The sequence below is a fragment of the Emys orbicularis genome, chromosome 2 (assembly GCF_028017835.1).
Source record: "Emys orbicularis isolate rEmyOrb1 chromosome 2, rEmyOrb1.hap1, whole genome shotgun sequence".
Lineage (NCBI taxonomy): Eukaryota > Metazoa > Chordata > Testudines > Emydidae > Emys > Emys orbicularis.
In genome coordinates this window covers 242,362,891-242,374,885 of record NC_088684.1, presented here as the reverse complement: position 1 = coordinate 242,374,885, position 11,995 = coordinate 242,362,891, and the positions used below count along the sequence as shown (strand labels likewise).

The 11,995-nt window shown below is 40.2% G+C and overlaps 1 protein-coding gene across 1 annotated transcript; it reads right to left on the bottom strand.

The window, feature by feature from the left end:
• Positions 1 to 4,015: 4,015 nt before the first annotated feature.
• On the bottom strand, positions 4,016 to 9,692 carry AGR2 (anterior gradient 2, protein disulphide isomerase family member). Its single transcript, XM_065400012.1, has 7 exons — positions 9,560 to 9,692; positions 9,144 to 9,207; positions 8,865 to 8,917; positions 8,263 to 8,336; positions 7,747 to 7,810; positions 4,970 to 5,053; positions 4,016 to 4,065 (listed from the first exon to the last, which is right to left on the bottom strand). The coding sequence occupies exons 1-7, from the start codon at positions 9,690 to 9,692 to the stop codon at positions 4,016 to 4,018; spliced, it is 522 nt and encodes a 173-aa protein (XP_065256084.1).
• Positions 9,693 to 11,995: the final 2,303 nt, after the last annotated feature.

The following is an 11,995-nucleotide window of genomic DNA, read 5'->3' as shown; positions in this document are numbered from 1 at the left end:
AAGTCATCACTCACACTTCCTCTATGAAAATGTATCATACAGCTCACTGGTGCACAATTGCTTTGTGTTGCTGAGGTGGGAGTTAAGGTTTTCTCTTGTAGAGTCAAGAGTAATATGGTAGATACTGTGCTACTGCCCATGTCAGAAGTATGGGACTAGGGTACTGTCACTGAATATTTTGCTTTCAGGGGCTTGTGTAGGTGGTGTCACGGATCGAGGGGCATGCCCCCACAGGCCAGTCACCAGACTGCAGTGAGGCAATTTAACAATTGGATTCCATGTGCTTTATGCTTTCTATATTCTGACTGAGTCCACACACTGCCCATCTTGGGAGTTCTTGGCTCTTACTCCAGTGCAGATACCTATCTAGAACTACCTCCTGAGACGTTGCAGTCCAAGTATCTAGTTCCCTTTGTCCAGTACTGACCCCTCAGTCTTCCTCCCCTGTAGCTTAACCACACATTCTCCCAGAACTCTGGGTGTGGTGGGTCCTCAGGTTAACATCGTCAAAGGCATGAGAGGTGTAGCAACACAGACTTTGCATAGTATTTGAAACCACCATTGCTCTTTACTTAATTGCATGAGAAATACATACTTTTCCCTGCCTTGGTTTCCTCAATATTCCAGCACATTTTTTGGGCTAGAGTCAGAGACCTCTGGGGCTATTCAGGGTCAGTTTGCTACAGTGCATGACTTATCTTCTGAAACATGGAGCCTTCTTGGACTTTGGCGGGTCAGTGCCCTTCCTCTCTCCTACCCAAAGTTTCCTGTCCCAGTGAATCCCTTGAGTTGTATATGCTCCTCCACCAGCACCTGCTTCTTTTGTTCTCCTGCTGGTAATTTTCCATTCCCCAACTGCCAGCCCTTACAGGAAAGCTGAAGGAGATGGCATCTCCCAGCTCCAACAATACCCTCAGCATACTTATTGTTTGGTCAAAGAGCAGTCGTTAAGGTTAACATGTCCCCCCCCTTGTACCTAGTCTGGGAGATATACACTTGAATTCTTGTCAGCAATGATGGATAAATACAGGGGTTCCATGAAACAAGAATTTTCATAACAAATCAGGTTCACACATACAGAATGGGAAGAGACTGTCTAGGAAGGAGTACAGCAGAAAGGGATCTAGGGGTTATAGTTGACCACAAGCTAAATATGAGTCAACAGTGTGATGCTGTTGCAAAAAAAGCAAACATGATTCTGGGATGTATTAACAGGTGTGTTGTGAGCAAGACACGAGAAGTCATTCTTCTGCTCTACTCTGCTCTGGTTAGGCCTCAACTGGAGTATTGTGTCCAGTTCTGGGCACTGCATTTCAAGAAAGATGTGGAGAAATTGGAGGGGGTCCAGAGAAGAGCAACAAGAATGATTAAAGATCTTGAGAACATGACCTATGAAGGAAGGCTGAAAGAATTGGGTTTGTTTAGTTTGAAAAGAGAAGACTGAGAGGGGACATGATAGAAATTTTCAGGTATCTAAAAGGGTGTCATAAGGAGGAGGGAGAAAATGTGTTCACCTTAGCCTCTAAGGATAGAACAAGAAGCAATGGGCTTAAACTGCAGCAAGGGAGGTTTAGGTTGGACATTAGGAAAAAGTTCCTAACTGTCAGGGTCAGCTCTAGGCACCAGCAAAGCAAGCAGTTGCTTGGGGCGGCAAATTTGCAGGGGCGCAAGAATCCAACATGGGAGCTGAGAACCAACAGGGGGCCCTGGGAGCTGTAGTTCCTTGGTTAGCTCCCTGCCTATAGAGCTGGCCCTGGAGCAGGGAAAGAACTACATTTCCCAGCATTCCTTCAGCCCCAATTAACAGGAAAGGGAGGGGGAAGGAGTGTGGAACTGAAACCTCATGCTGCAGCTTGCTGTGAATGGTAGGGACAGAGCCAGCTCTAGGTTTTTTGCTGCCCCCCACCCCAGCGCTGGGCTCCCCCCGCACCTCCGTGTTGCCCCAGCCCTGGACTCTCCCCTGCCCACACCTCCTGCTGCCCCAGCTCTGGCCCCCACCTGCACCCCCCTGCTGCCCCAGCCCTGGGCTCTCCCCACACCCGCATCTCCTGCCACCCCAGCCCTGGGCTCTCCCCCAAAGAAAGAATTGGGTGGACTAAATGGACAGTGTACCTCTCTATCTGAAGCCTAGCAAGGGAGGTACGTGGATCCCACTCGAATTTAAAATGAAAAATAAGGGAAGGGAGGCTCTACTAGGACCTGGGCAGCTTTAGATACAGTACCAGGCACGTAGGAGAATTTATGCTTCTGAGCCATGGAAGCAGAAATTGATTTTTCTTTTCCAGATTTAGCTAATATTCAGAAAGGGAATCTAGCACCTGCCTTCCAGATTTGAACATCCTCAAAATTCAGGAGTGCTCAAGCTCAATTTGGGCAGCTGTTACTTCATTTCTCCCAAATCAAATATACTGATCCACTGTAACTTGCTGTAGAAAAAGTAGAATAAATTGAGCAAGAAATGCTTCCCAGTGGTTATTAGGACTGGAATTGCTATTTTCAACAGCCATTGTTTTTTTTGTTTGTTTTATTTGTTTAAAAGGAAGACAGTGATATTGCATTGGCAAATTCCCCATAGAAACAAAGAATGGAACAAAAGAATAATAAAGGCACCTCAACTTTTCCTCATTTATGTAGGACAGTCTTATAATATGCATCCAGATATCCTTCAATCACACAAGCCGAAAATTGTTCCACTTTACTGCAGTTCTGTAACCATATGGGAACCAATCCTGTCTGTGTTCTGTGCACATCCAAAATTCCTGCTGAATGACCCGCCCTGGGAGCGAGTTACCAGTGACCCAGGGCTGGGGCTGCAGGAGGGTGCAGTTTGGGGGGGGGGGGGGGAAAGAGAGAGAGAGCCCTGGGCTTGGGGGGGGGGGGGGGGGAACAGCCAAAAAATTTTTTGCTTGGGGCAGCAAAAAACCTAGAGCCAGCCCTGGTCAGGGTGGTTAAACACTGGAATAAACTGCCTAGGGAGGTTGTGGAATCTCCATCTCTGGAGATATTTAAGAGTAGGTTAGATAAATGTCTATCAGGGATGGTCTAGACAGTATTTGGTCCTGCCATGAGGGCAGGGGACTGGACTCGATGACCTCTCAAGGTCCCTTCCAGTCCTAGAATCTATGAATCTATGAAAATTAGAATTCATAGTTGTACTGACAGAGGCCCCAGGTGTCAGACTGGTGTTCCTCTAACTAAACATACCAAAAGAGTGAATATAAAATTTCTGAAGACAGGTAAATAATTTTCATGTTCAGCATTAACAAGTATAATTTTATACTATTTTTTAATTTTAAGTAATAGATCTGGAAATAACTTCTGGGTTAGTATTAATTAAATTTACTATGAAGCTATTGCAAATAATATCAAGCAAGTGTTTCTCTTACTATCTTAGACATTTTACAATAACTTCCTTAGAATTTGTGAGAGGTGGTCAAATCAGTATTGCGAGCTGCTGCTGTTCTTCCCTATCCTTGCAATACACTTGACAACAACCACCAACTTTTAAAGAAAATTAATGTTTAAACTAGGAAATACACTCAACAGGAACCTGAGGAATAAGAATCTTATATGGCTGTTAAAACTGTAGAGATGAAGAAGCCTCCCTGGCTTTCAAGTCATAATCTGTTTTAGCATCTGGATGTTACAGTGGGGAAGTTATAACCTCTTTTGCAGCCTTTTATAACAAAGTAGCCTCTCTTTTGTTAATGTTGGATGACTATTTGAATACATTGAGTAAGACCACATAAAATAAGACAACATAATGTATTTATTTCTTAAAAAATCATGGTTTACAGTTGAAGCATACAGTGTTCTGTATGCTTTGTTTAAAAAGCAACCAGTACTTAAAATCCCATCCAGTACAAAAGTGTTAACAAAAAACCATACAGTTAGTTATGCATATAAACCAGTGCTATGCATTTCTAAAATCAATCAAAAGTTTTCACTGATGCCAGCGAGTAGAGCAGAGCGGGAAGATCAGACATCTTGGCTGCATATGGGCTTTTCCGCTGCCTTATAATTCAGTCTTCAGCAGTTTCAGAGCTTTCTGCATATTTGAATACACTAGAAATGAAACATTAAGAACTGTTACATTTCTGCAGTTATACGGCTAGTGACAAATTACTTTAGAGAAAGTGCTGTCACAAGCTCCCTTATTGTACTAACTCTTCATCCATCATACATTTTACAGTCTCTTCCAAGACTTGTAAACAGTCCTGACCATGTTTTAAATTACAGTTTTTGCAGAAGCTACCCTACTAATATGATTTCCAAAGAGGAGTTGGGGGGAGTCCAGTCATTCCACACAATTTAATTGCTCTTGACCTGTGAGGGGATCTCTCACTCTCACACACAGTGTATTTCCATTACAATGCTGGGTTCCTCTTCTGCTGCAAGATACTAATAACTCCCATTAACTTTAATAGGATTCTTATCCTGTGGCCCCCAAAGGCTCTTAGAGCACCAGTGTTCCACCTATCATGCAAAGTGAGTGCCAATGAATTATGCAACTTCCTACAAAAATGCACTATCTTCCTTCCAAACAGGTGGAATTTTAATGCTCTAGAACCATACTGCTGGTCTTTCAGGATCAATTATGTGAAAATAATTTTAATGTCCCTTTATATTTAATTTCTTGTTAAAGCTGCTGTCTTAACCCATTTTATATATGAACTATCGAAAAATGAGCTGTCGTTTTTATGAGCCTGATTCTGGCACCTTTATACTGTAAACGATCCTATAGATTTCCCTTGCAATTACTCATACAGTAAGGCACAGCTGAGTGTGAGGGTGTCAGAGTTGGACTCTAAATAAGCAAGAGGTCATGAAGAATGTAATTAGGTCTGGCTATTAAATCATGTTTCAACCAATATTAAGTAAAACAGGTCTAGCATTTCTCACTGCTCTTTGAGAAGACATTCATCTGTTCTAAATGTATGTGCAAGCTTCTGTTGGGAAATATACTTACACAATGAAATATCTGAAGGCTCATATGCATAGAGACGGTTTGAGTATCTTCCAGTAATATCTGCTCTAACTGTCAGGGAGGGATCTGGAAAGAGGAAAGGAAAAGCAGTGGAAGAAATTAATTTTAAATAGTCTACAATATTAATATATACAAAGTATAGCTAAGCAGGTCAAAAAAGAATTTGAAGAGCAACAAGAAAAGACAAAAACTAAACAGCAAATTTTGTTTTCTTTTTTGAGTACATCAGAAGTAGGAAGTCTGCCAAATCAGTGGAGCCACTGCACTATTGAGGTGCTAACAGAGCACTCAAGGAAGATAAGGCCATTGCAGAGAAGCTAAATGAATACTTTGCATTGGACTTCACTACAGAGGATCTGAGGGAGATTTCTACACTAGAACCATTCTTTTTAGGTGACAGAGCTGAGGAACTGACCCAGCTTGAGGTCTCTATTGAGGAGCTTTTGGAACAAATTGATAAGTTAAACAGTAATGTCATTAGGACCAGATGGTATTCACCCAAGAATTCTGAAGGAACTCAAATATGACAAAGATTACATACCACAGGTAGTAGTTTTGCAATCATTTAAATCAGCCTCTGCACCACTTGATTGGCACATAGCTAATGCAGTGTCAATTCAAAAAACAAAACCAACACAGTTACAGAGGTGATCCATTCAATTACTAAAGTTAAGCTTACTGGCTTGTACCAGGCAAATTGATTGAAACTATAGTAAAGAACAGAAGTATCAGTATGTTGGGGATGATTTAGTTGGTGTTGGTCCTGCTTTGAGCAGGGGGTTGGACTAGATGACCTCCTGAGGTCTCTTCCAACTCTAATCTTCTATGACTTTTGTAAAGGGAAATCATGCCCCACCAATCTATTAGAATTCTTTGAGGGGAGGTTCAAACATGTGGACAAGGGTGATCCAGTGGATATAGTGTACTTGGACTTTCAGAAAGCCTTTAACAAGGTCCTTCACCAAAGGCTCTTAAGTAAAGTAGGCATCCATGGGAGAGGGAAGGTCCTCTCATGGATCAGTAACTGGATAAAATATAGGAATAAATGATCAGTTTTCACAGTGGAAAGAGGTAAATAGTGGGGTCCCTCAAGGATCTGTCCCGGGACCTGTAATGTTCAATGTATTCATAAGTGACCTGGAAAAAGGGTTAAATAGTGAGGTGGCAAAGTTTGCCGATGATACAAAATGTCTTAAGATGGCGTCCAGAGCTTGCTATTAAGAATTACAAAGGGATCTCATAAAAATTGGGTGACTGGGCAACAAAATGGCACAAGAAATTCAATAAGTGCAAACTATATATAGAAATTGATGGGGGTCTAAATTAGTGTTACCACTCAAGAAAGATCTTGGTGTCATCATGGATAGTTCTGTGGAAACATCTGCTTAATGTGAAGTGGCAAATCAAAAGAGTTAACAATGTAGGCACTATTAGGAAAGGGGTAGATAGGATATTCTCTGTCCTTCCACTGTATAAATCCATGGTACGCTCACACCTCAAATACCGTGTACAGTTTTGGTCCCCCATTGCAAAAGTATATGTATTAGAATTGGAAAAAAAATACAGAGAAGGGCAACAAAAATGATTAGGGGTATGGAAAAAAAAACTTCCATCTGAGAAGAGATTACAAAGATGGACTCTTCACCTTAGAAAAGAGATGACTAAGGAGGGATATGATAGAGGTCTATAAAATCATGAATGGTGTGGAGAAAGTGAATAAGGAAGTGTTATTTACTCCTTCACATAACACAAGAACCAGGGGCACCCAATTAAATTAATAGGCAGCAGCAATTAAAACATACATAAGGAAGTACTTCTTCACACAATACATAGTCAACCTGTGGAACTTTTTGCCAGGGGGTGTTGTGAAGGTCAAAAGTATAACTGGGTTCAAACAAGAATTAGAGAAGTTCATGGCTATTAGCCAAGATGGTCAGGGATGCATCCCCATGCTCTGGATGTCTCTGAACCTCTGACTGCTAGAAGCTGGGACAGGATGACAGAGGATGGATAATTTGCTAAATTACCCTGTTCTGTTCATTCCCTTTGAAGCATCTGGCACCAGCCACTGTTGGATGACAGGATACTGGGCTAAATGGACCATTGATCTGACCCAGTATGGCCGTTCTTATGTTCTTAAAAAGTCTATACCTTTACTTGCTGCATATGTACATATAGGAAGATGGAGTATGTTGTTCCAATAGCTGATACTTCATGTTTTCTAAATGACGTGAATAAAACCCCAGTGTTTCTGAAACACGATCAGGGAAATTCAGTTCTGAATAGTGCAGTTGCCCAATTTACATCCCACTTCATTACATGATACTTGAATTACCCTGATGTGCATTGTTACAAATATTAATAGTTATGAAGAGACACATGGTCCTTTAGCCCCCTTACTTTGGCCAACAGAAAGAAATAAACTGTCTCAACATGATCCACATGCAAGCCCATCCCAGAACCGGCAAAGGCCCTTTTGAGGTTAGGGAGGGAGATTATTATTATTAAAATATATTTATTACTACATAAGCCTTCCCCCCGCCCAAATAAGACTCACACACTGCTGCCTAATTCCAGTTTTGTTTTGTCACATTCATTCCAGCAAAACAAAATGAAAGATTCTATTCTTCTCTTGGTATTAACCCCTGTTAACAATGCAGAGCGTTCCTTGTTTGTATCATGCTGGGGGACCCTGCCTCTATAGCTTCAAAATGGATATCATCCTTGGAGGCTGTGTCATTAAAACCAACAGTACTCACCTATAAACAGAACTCTAGGGACATACTGGCCATCAGGTGAAAGATGTTTGTCAGTTGTTTCATACTGGAACAAAGTGATAAGGTTCTAAGTCAAGATTGCTGCAGATCATGTTGTATAAAAAACACAACCAGAACGTTTTCTTTCTACTTGATAATTTCTTGGCTATCAAACTTAACGTGTACTTTGAAGTTTTAAAGTTTGAGAAATACACTAACCAAAGAACATGGTAAAACTGCAGATGTCATATTTAACAATGTTTTTATTTATTTTAAATAAATCTTATACTGTAGTTTATATCTTCTTGTAATAGCTATAGAATATACTGTATTTATTGTTAAATCTAGCCCTGTTGTAGCACCAGACAGTTCTAGTCATATCTGGTTAAACTGATGCACAATATTTGCCTTAGTCAAAGAAGCCATAATTAATGATATATGTTTACTGTTTCCAACCACTGTCATGAGTAGAGCTAGTTGAAATTTTAAGTTTTGATAAAATGTAACTGGAGAACTTACAACAAGATTCAGAAGAACAAACTTTTCAGCCAATTTCTGTATTTCTTTGTGTTCAGCAAATACTTTCTTCAGTGCTACAATTAATAAATGTCAAACAATTGTTACAAATAATAAATAAAATACAAACTTGGGGAAAGAGGGGAAATCACACACATTTGCCAAGAAATGATATAGGAAAAGATTCCGATATGATTTGTGGACTCTCCAAAGTTAGGAGATTTTTAGCATGTCCAACGGAAAGAATTAAAATGGAGAGTTTTAAGCCTGTGGGTGCGTGATATCTAGAACAGAGCTGAAGTAACAAATAGAAATGGCATAAGTCTGTTCCCCTCCAAATTCAAACCCCTTCAAATTTCTGGGAGATTTGGATTTGAATTTTATCCAAACCCACCACATTATTTTAGTTCTGCCTTTCAGTCCAACTCAGACAAGTCTAGTTTGCGTGTCAGGTCCTGATCCTTCAGATGGACCTTAATGCCCACAGAGAACTCTACTGAAGTGAGTGGAGTATGCCACTGAATTAGAGAGCACGGTTGTATTTTAGCAGTATTTGAGTTCATAAGGTAGAAAATAAGAGGACTTTATGTTCAAAGCTATGTTACCTTGACTGTGTGGGCAGTCCTCTAAATGGTGGATAATCATCAGGGGCTTGTTGCTGAAATGGAAGAAGACACCTCATTTTAGACTTTCCTTATTGACAACCTTAAAGCCACTGCTGATGAGGGAGATCATCTCAGACTGTAAAGGACAATTAACGAAAGCACAGATTTCTAACGGTGGTCAGAGTTCTTTCCCTAATGCCAAAGGCATCGGGTAAATCAGATAACACTAGATGGCGCCATTGAAACCTGTGGCCAGGATAGAAAAAAATGTTGTTTTACCCGGTCTTGGCTCTGAACAACGCTTCTTCATAGGTCTGAGTCCAGATAAGATTATCACCCCACCCTAAAGAAAAATGACATACAATTACCTTTAAAAAGTTGTTAGCGATGAGAAGATTATATCTAGGCTTGAAATATGAAGTAAAGGATACTAAGAAGTACTTTGAGAGAATATGCTGCCAAAAAGGGTATTGTAATTGAATGAAGATGAAATCTCTTCTGGGGGAAAAAGTACTGGGCGGGGGGGTATATTTAGAGGCCAGAGAAAAAAATATTTGTGAATACATAGGCAGGTGAAAGGAGAGGGACTGCAGGCCAGACAGCTATTTAAAAATGTAATAGGATTTAACGGTAGCAGATTGAGGGGTGAGAGACTTTCATGGAGCTAGGATTGGGAGAATGAACCAAGTTTTTACCTCTGGAGAGAGTTTGAGGCAGTTTTGGTTTGGTCTCTTTTACTTCTTTTGTATCCCTTTTGCCATCATTCTTAGCCAGAGCATAAGAGACAGCAACAAGCAGCAGGAACACAGATATACAACTCTTCTCCATGGCTAGTGCTGAAAAGACAACAAACCCTTAGAATTCTGGCAGTTTCTCAGAATGCCAACCAGGAAATTGCTCAGTAGGATCATACAGTACATGAGACTTCAGTGTATAAATGGCTAAGTAACAAATATGAAGCTGGGCTGAGTCACTGCTAGAATTAACCACTCTTGCTAGTTTGCATGTTCAAGGATGTAATGAATAAGTAGTAAAGTTTCTTTAGCAAACAAATTATTAATAAATCAATCTATCATCTCCCAAAATCTTTAAAAGTTACTTGCGGCCACTTTAAAATATGCCCGTCCCATCTCAATGCAGTCATCCTAGATACTCTCTCTGATGCTAGTTCTTTCTGTTTTTCTTGATGGTGGCTTTACATACATTGAATTCACTTAATAAGACAAATGAGATTCAACAATTAGATAACTTCTATAGTACCATTATTTAATGGTCTAAAGGCACTTGCAAATATGAATAAGTGTCTTAGATATTATAAAACATTTATAACAGAAGTTGATCCAATAAAAGATATCACTTCACTTACCTAATTACTGTGGTAATGAATGTTTTATAAATGAGAGAGACAAGGTATCTCCCAACATCCTTGTGAGGGAGGTCAGTTTAGAAGGGCTTACTCCATTTCTCAGACAGAGAAACTGAGGTACAGAGGGGCAAAGTTACTTACCTCAGGGATCTCAGAGTGGCAGAGCCAGGGTTTGAACACAGATTAGAACAGAGGATTTCTTTCAAAATGCAATGTATCAGTTTAAAGGATGCTTTACTACTGAAATCTCTTCCTGAGCCTGACTCAGGGAGTGAGGATGGAGCCTGGAAAGTTTGATCAAAAGTTCCTTGATCTTTTAAATAATCCTACCAAGACTTAGTACTCTTACTCTGTGAGATTCAAATTTGCTCTGTAAATTCTCATCTGAGTGCTAGGATAGCATGGGGAGGTGTACTACAGAAAACTTAAGATAAACAGATAGGTATTCCAGAACATACATAGGAAAATCAAAATGGATGCATGAGCTTCAGCAGGTATATTTTAAATGCAGGCTGCAAAAGTGAAAGCATGGTGAGGCTGCCTCTTTCCAGGGCTTTGGGGGAAAAGCCCATGAGGGGGGCTTGTTAAGAGGAGTTAGAATGCCTGGTAAATCACCCTTTGCTGCTCTAATGCCCAATAGACTCTGGCTCTCTGCTCAGTCATGGCTTCAATGGCATAGAAAAAGCAACAAGAAATGTTTTTTGGAAATAGTTGATGTTTAGATTAGAGGGAAAAAAAGTCTCCTTAGAGGGGAGGAAATCTAGTAAATCTTCATTAGGAAGCCCAGTGGAGATTCAGAGCGGATTCCAGAGACAGTTTAGTTAGATCATTATGTAGGAAATATTGCTTTAAAAAAAAAAGAAAAGGAAAAAAAAAAAAAAGGGGGACTGGTCAAACAGGAAATCAAAGAGCAAACAAATCTCAGCTTGCTGGCTGATACAGAATTGAAAGCAATGACCAACCAGCATTAAACCTACTCCTTAAAGCATCATCTGTACAAAGCTAGATATTGCCATGGTAAGCTCCAAGGGGAAAATAAAGTTTCTGGTTCTTTTAATTGAAGAGACAGTATTATTCCACCTGTCCCCTTTATGGCAAGCTATATACTTTCAGTTGCCTCATTCTTCCCTTTCCATTTCTCACCTGCTACAGTAATAAGTAACTTGAGTCCAAAGCTCACTGGATTCTAACAGGTGCATTTCTAAGCAAGAGCTCATAGCCTTACCTTGTTTATCCTCCCTCTTGTCAGAGGAGCTGGGCAAGTGTTCCAAGTTTCAGTCTGAACTGCAAAGTTTCAGTAATACCTATTTATGCACCTTGGCACACCTCAACTCCACCCACAAGTTAGGTATTTGAATACTACACCCTGTGAGCTAACCTTTCTATTTTTTCGAAGAAAATTACATTCAGGGTTAATTTTTGAATCAAATAATTTTACCCTTTCATAGCAATTACCCCATGCAAAATACATTTTAATACAGAGACACTTATATGGCTTTTTGGGTGATTTTTAAAAGGTATTTTAAAATGTGGGCAAACAGCCAAGTCCAGGTAAGCTTAAATCAAGATTCCTGATTTGCCTGAAGGCTGATTTGTCTTTGCGTGATTGGATGGAAGTTTTAGCCTGCAGCAGGGTTCTTTTATTCCTTTGAGAAAGTCAAAATGATGATTCAGAACTCTAGGTTTCCATCACTGTGGTAATTAAGAGATCATTTACTGTGCATGCTGTAGTCTAAGGCAGAGCACTGATTTTTTTGGTTTTTTA

Bases quoted from the DNA above. Each gene is read 5' to 3' on its own strand.
- AGR2 (XM_065400012.1), bottom strand. From the start codon at position 9,692: ATGGAGAAGAGTTGTATATCTGTGTTCCTGCTGCTTGTTGCTGTCTCT. The intron at 8,337-8,864 runs GTAACATAGCTT...TATTAATTGTAG, and splicing joins GGACTGCCCACACAGTCAAG to CACTGAAGAAAGTATTTGCT. The intron at 5,054-7,746 runs GTGAGTACTGTT...TCCTCTTTCCAG, and splicing joins CCCTAGAGTTCTGTTTATAG to ATCCCTCCCTGACAGTTAGA.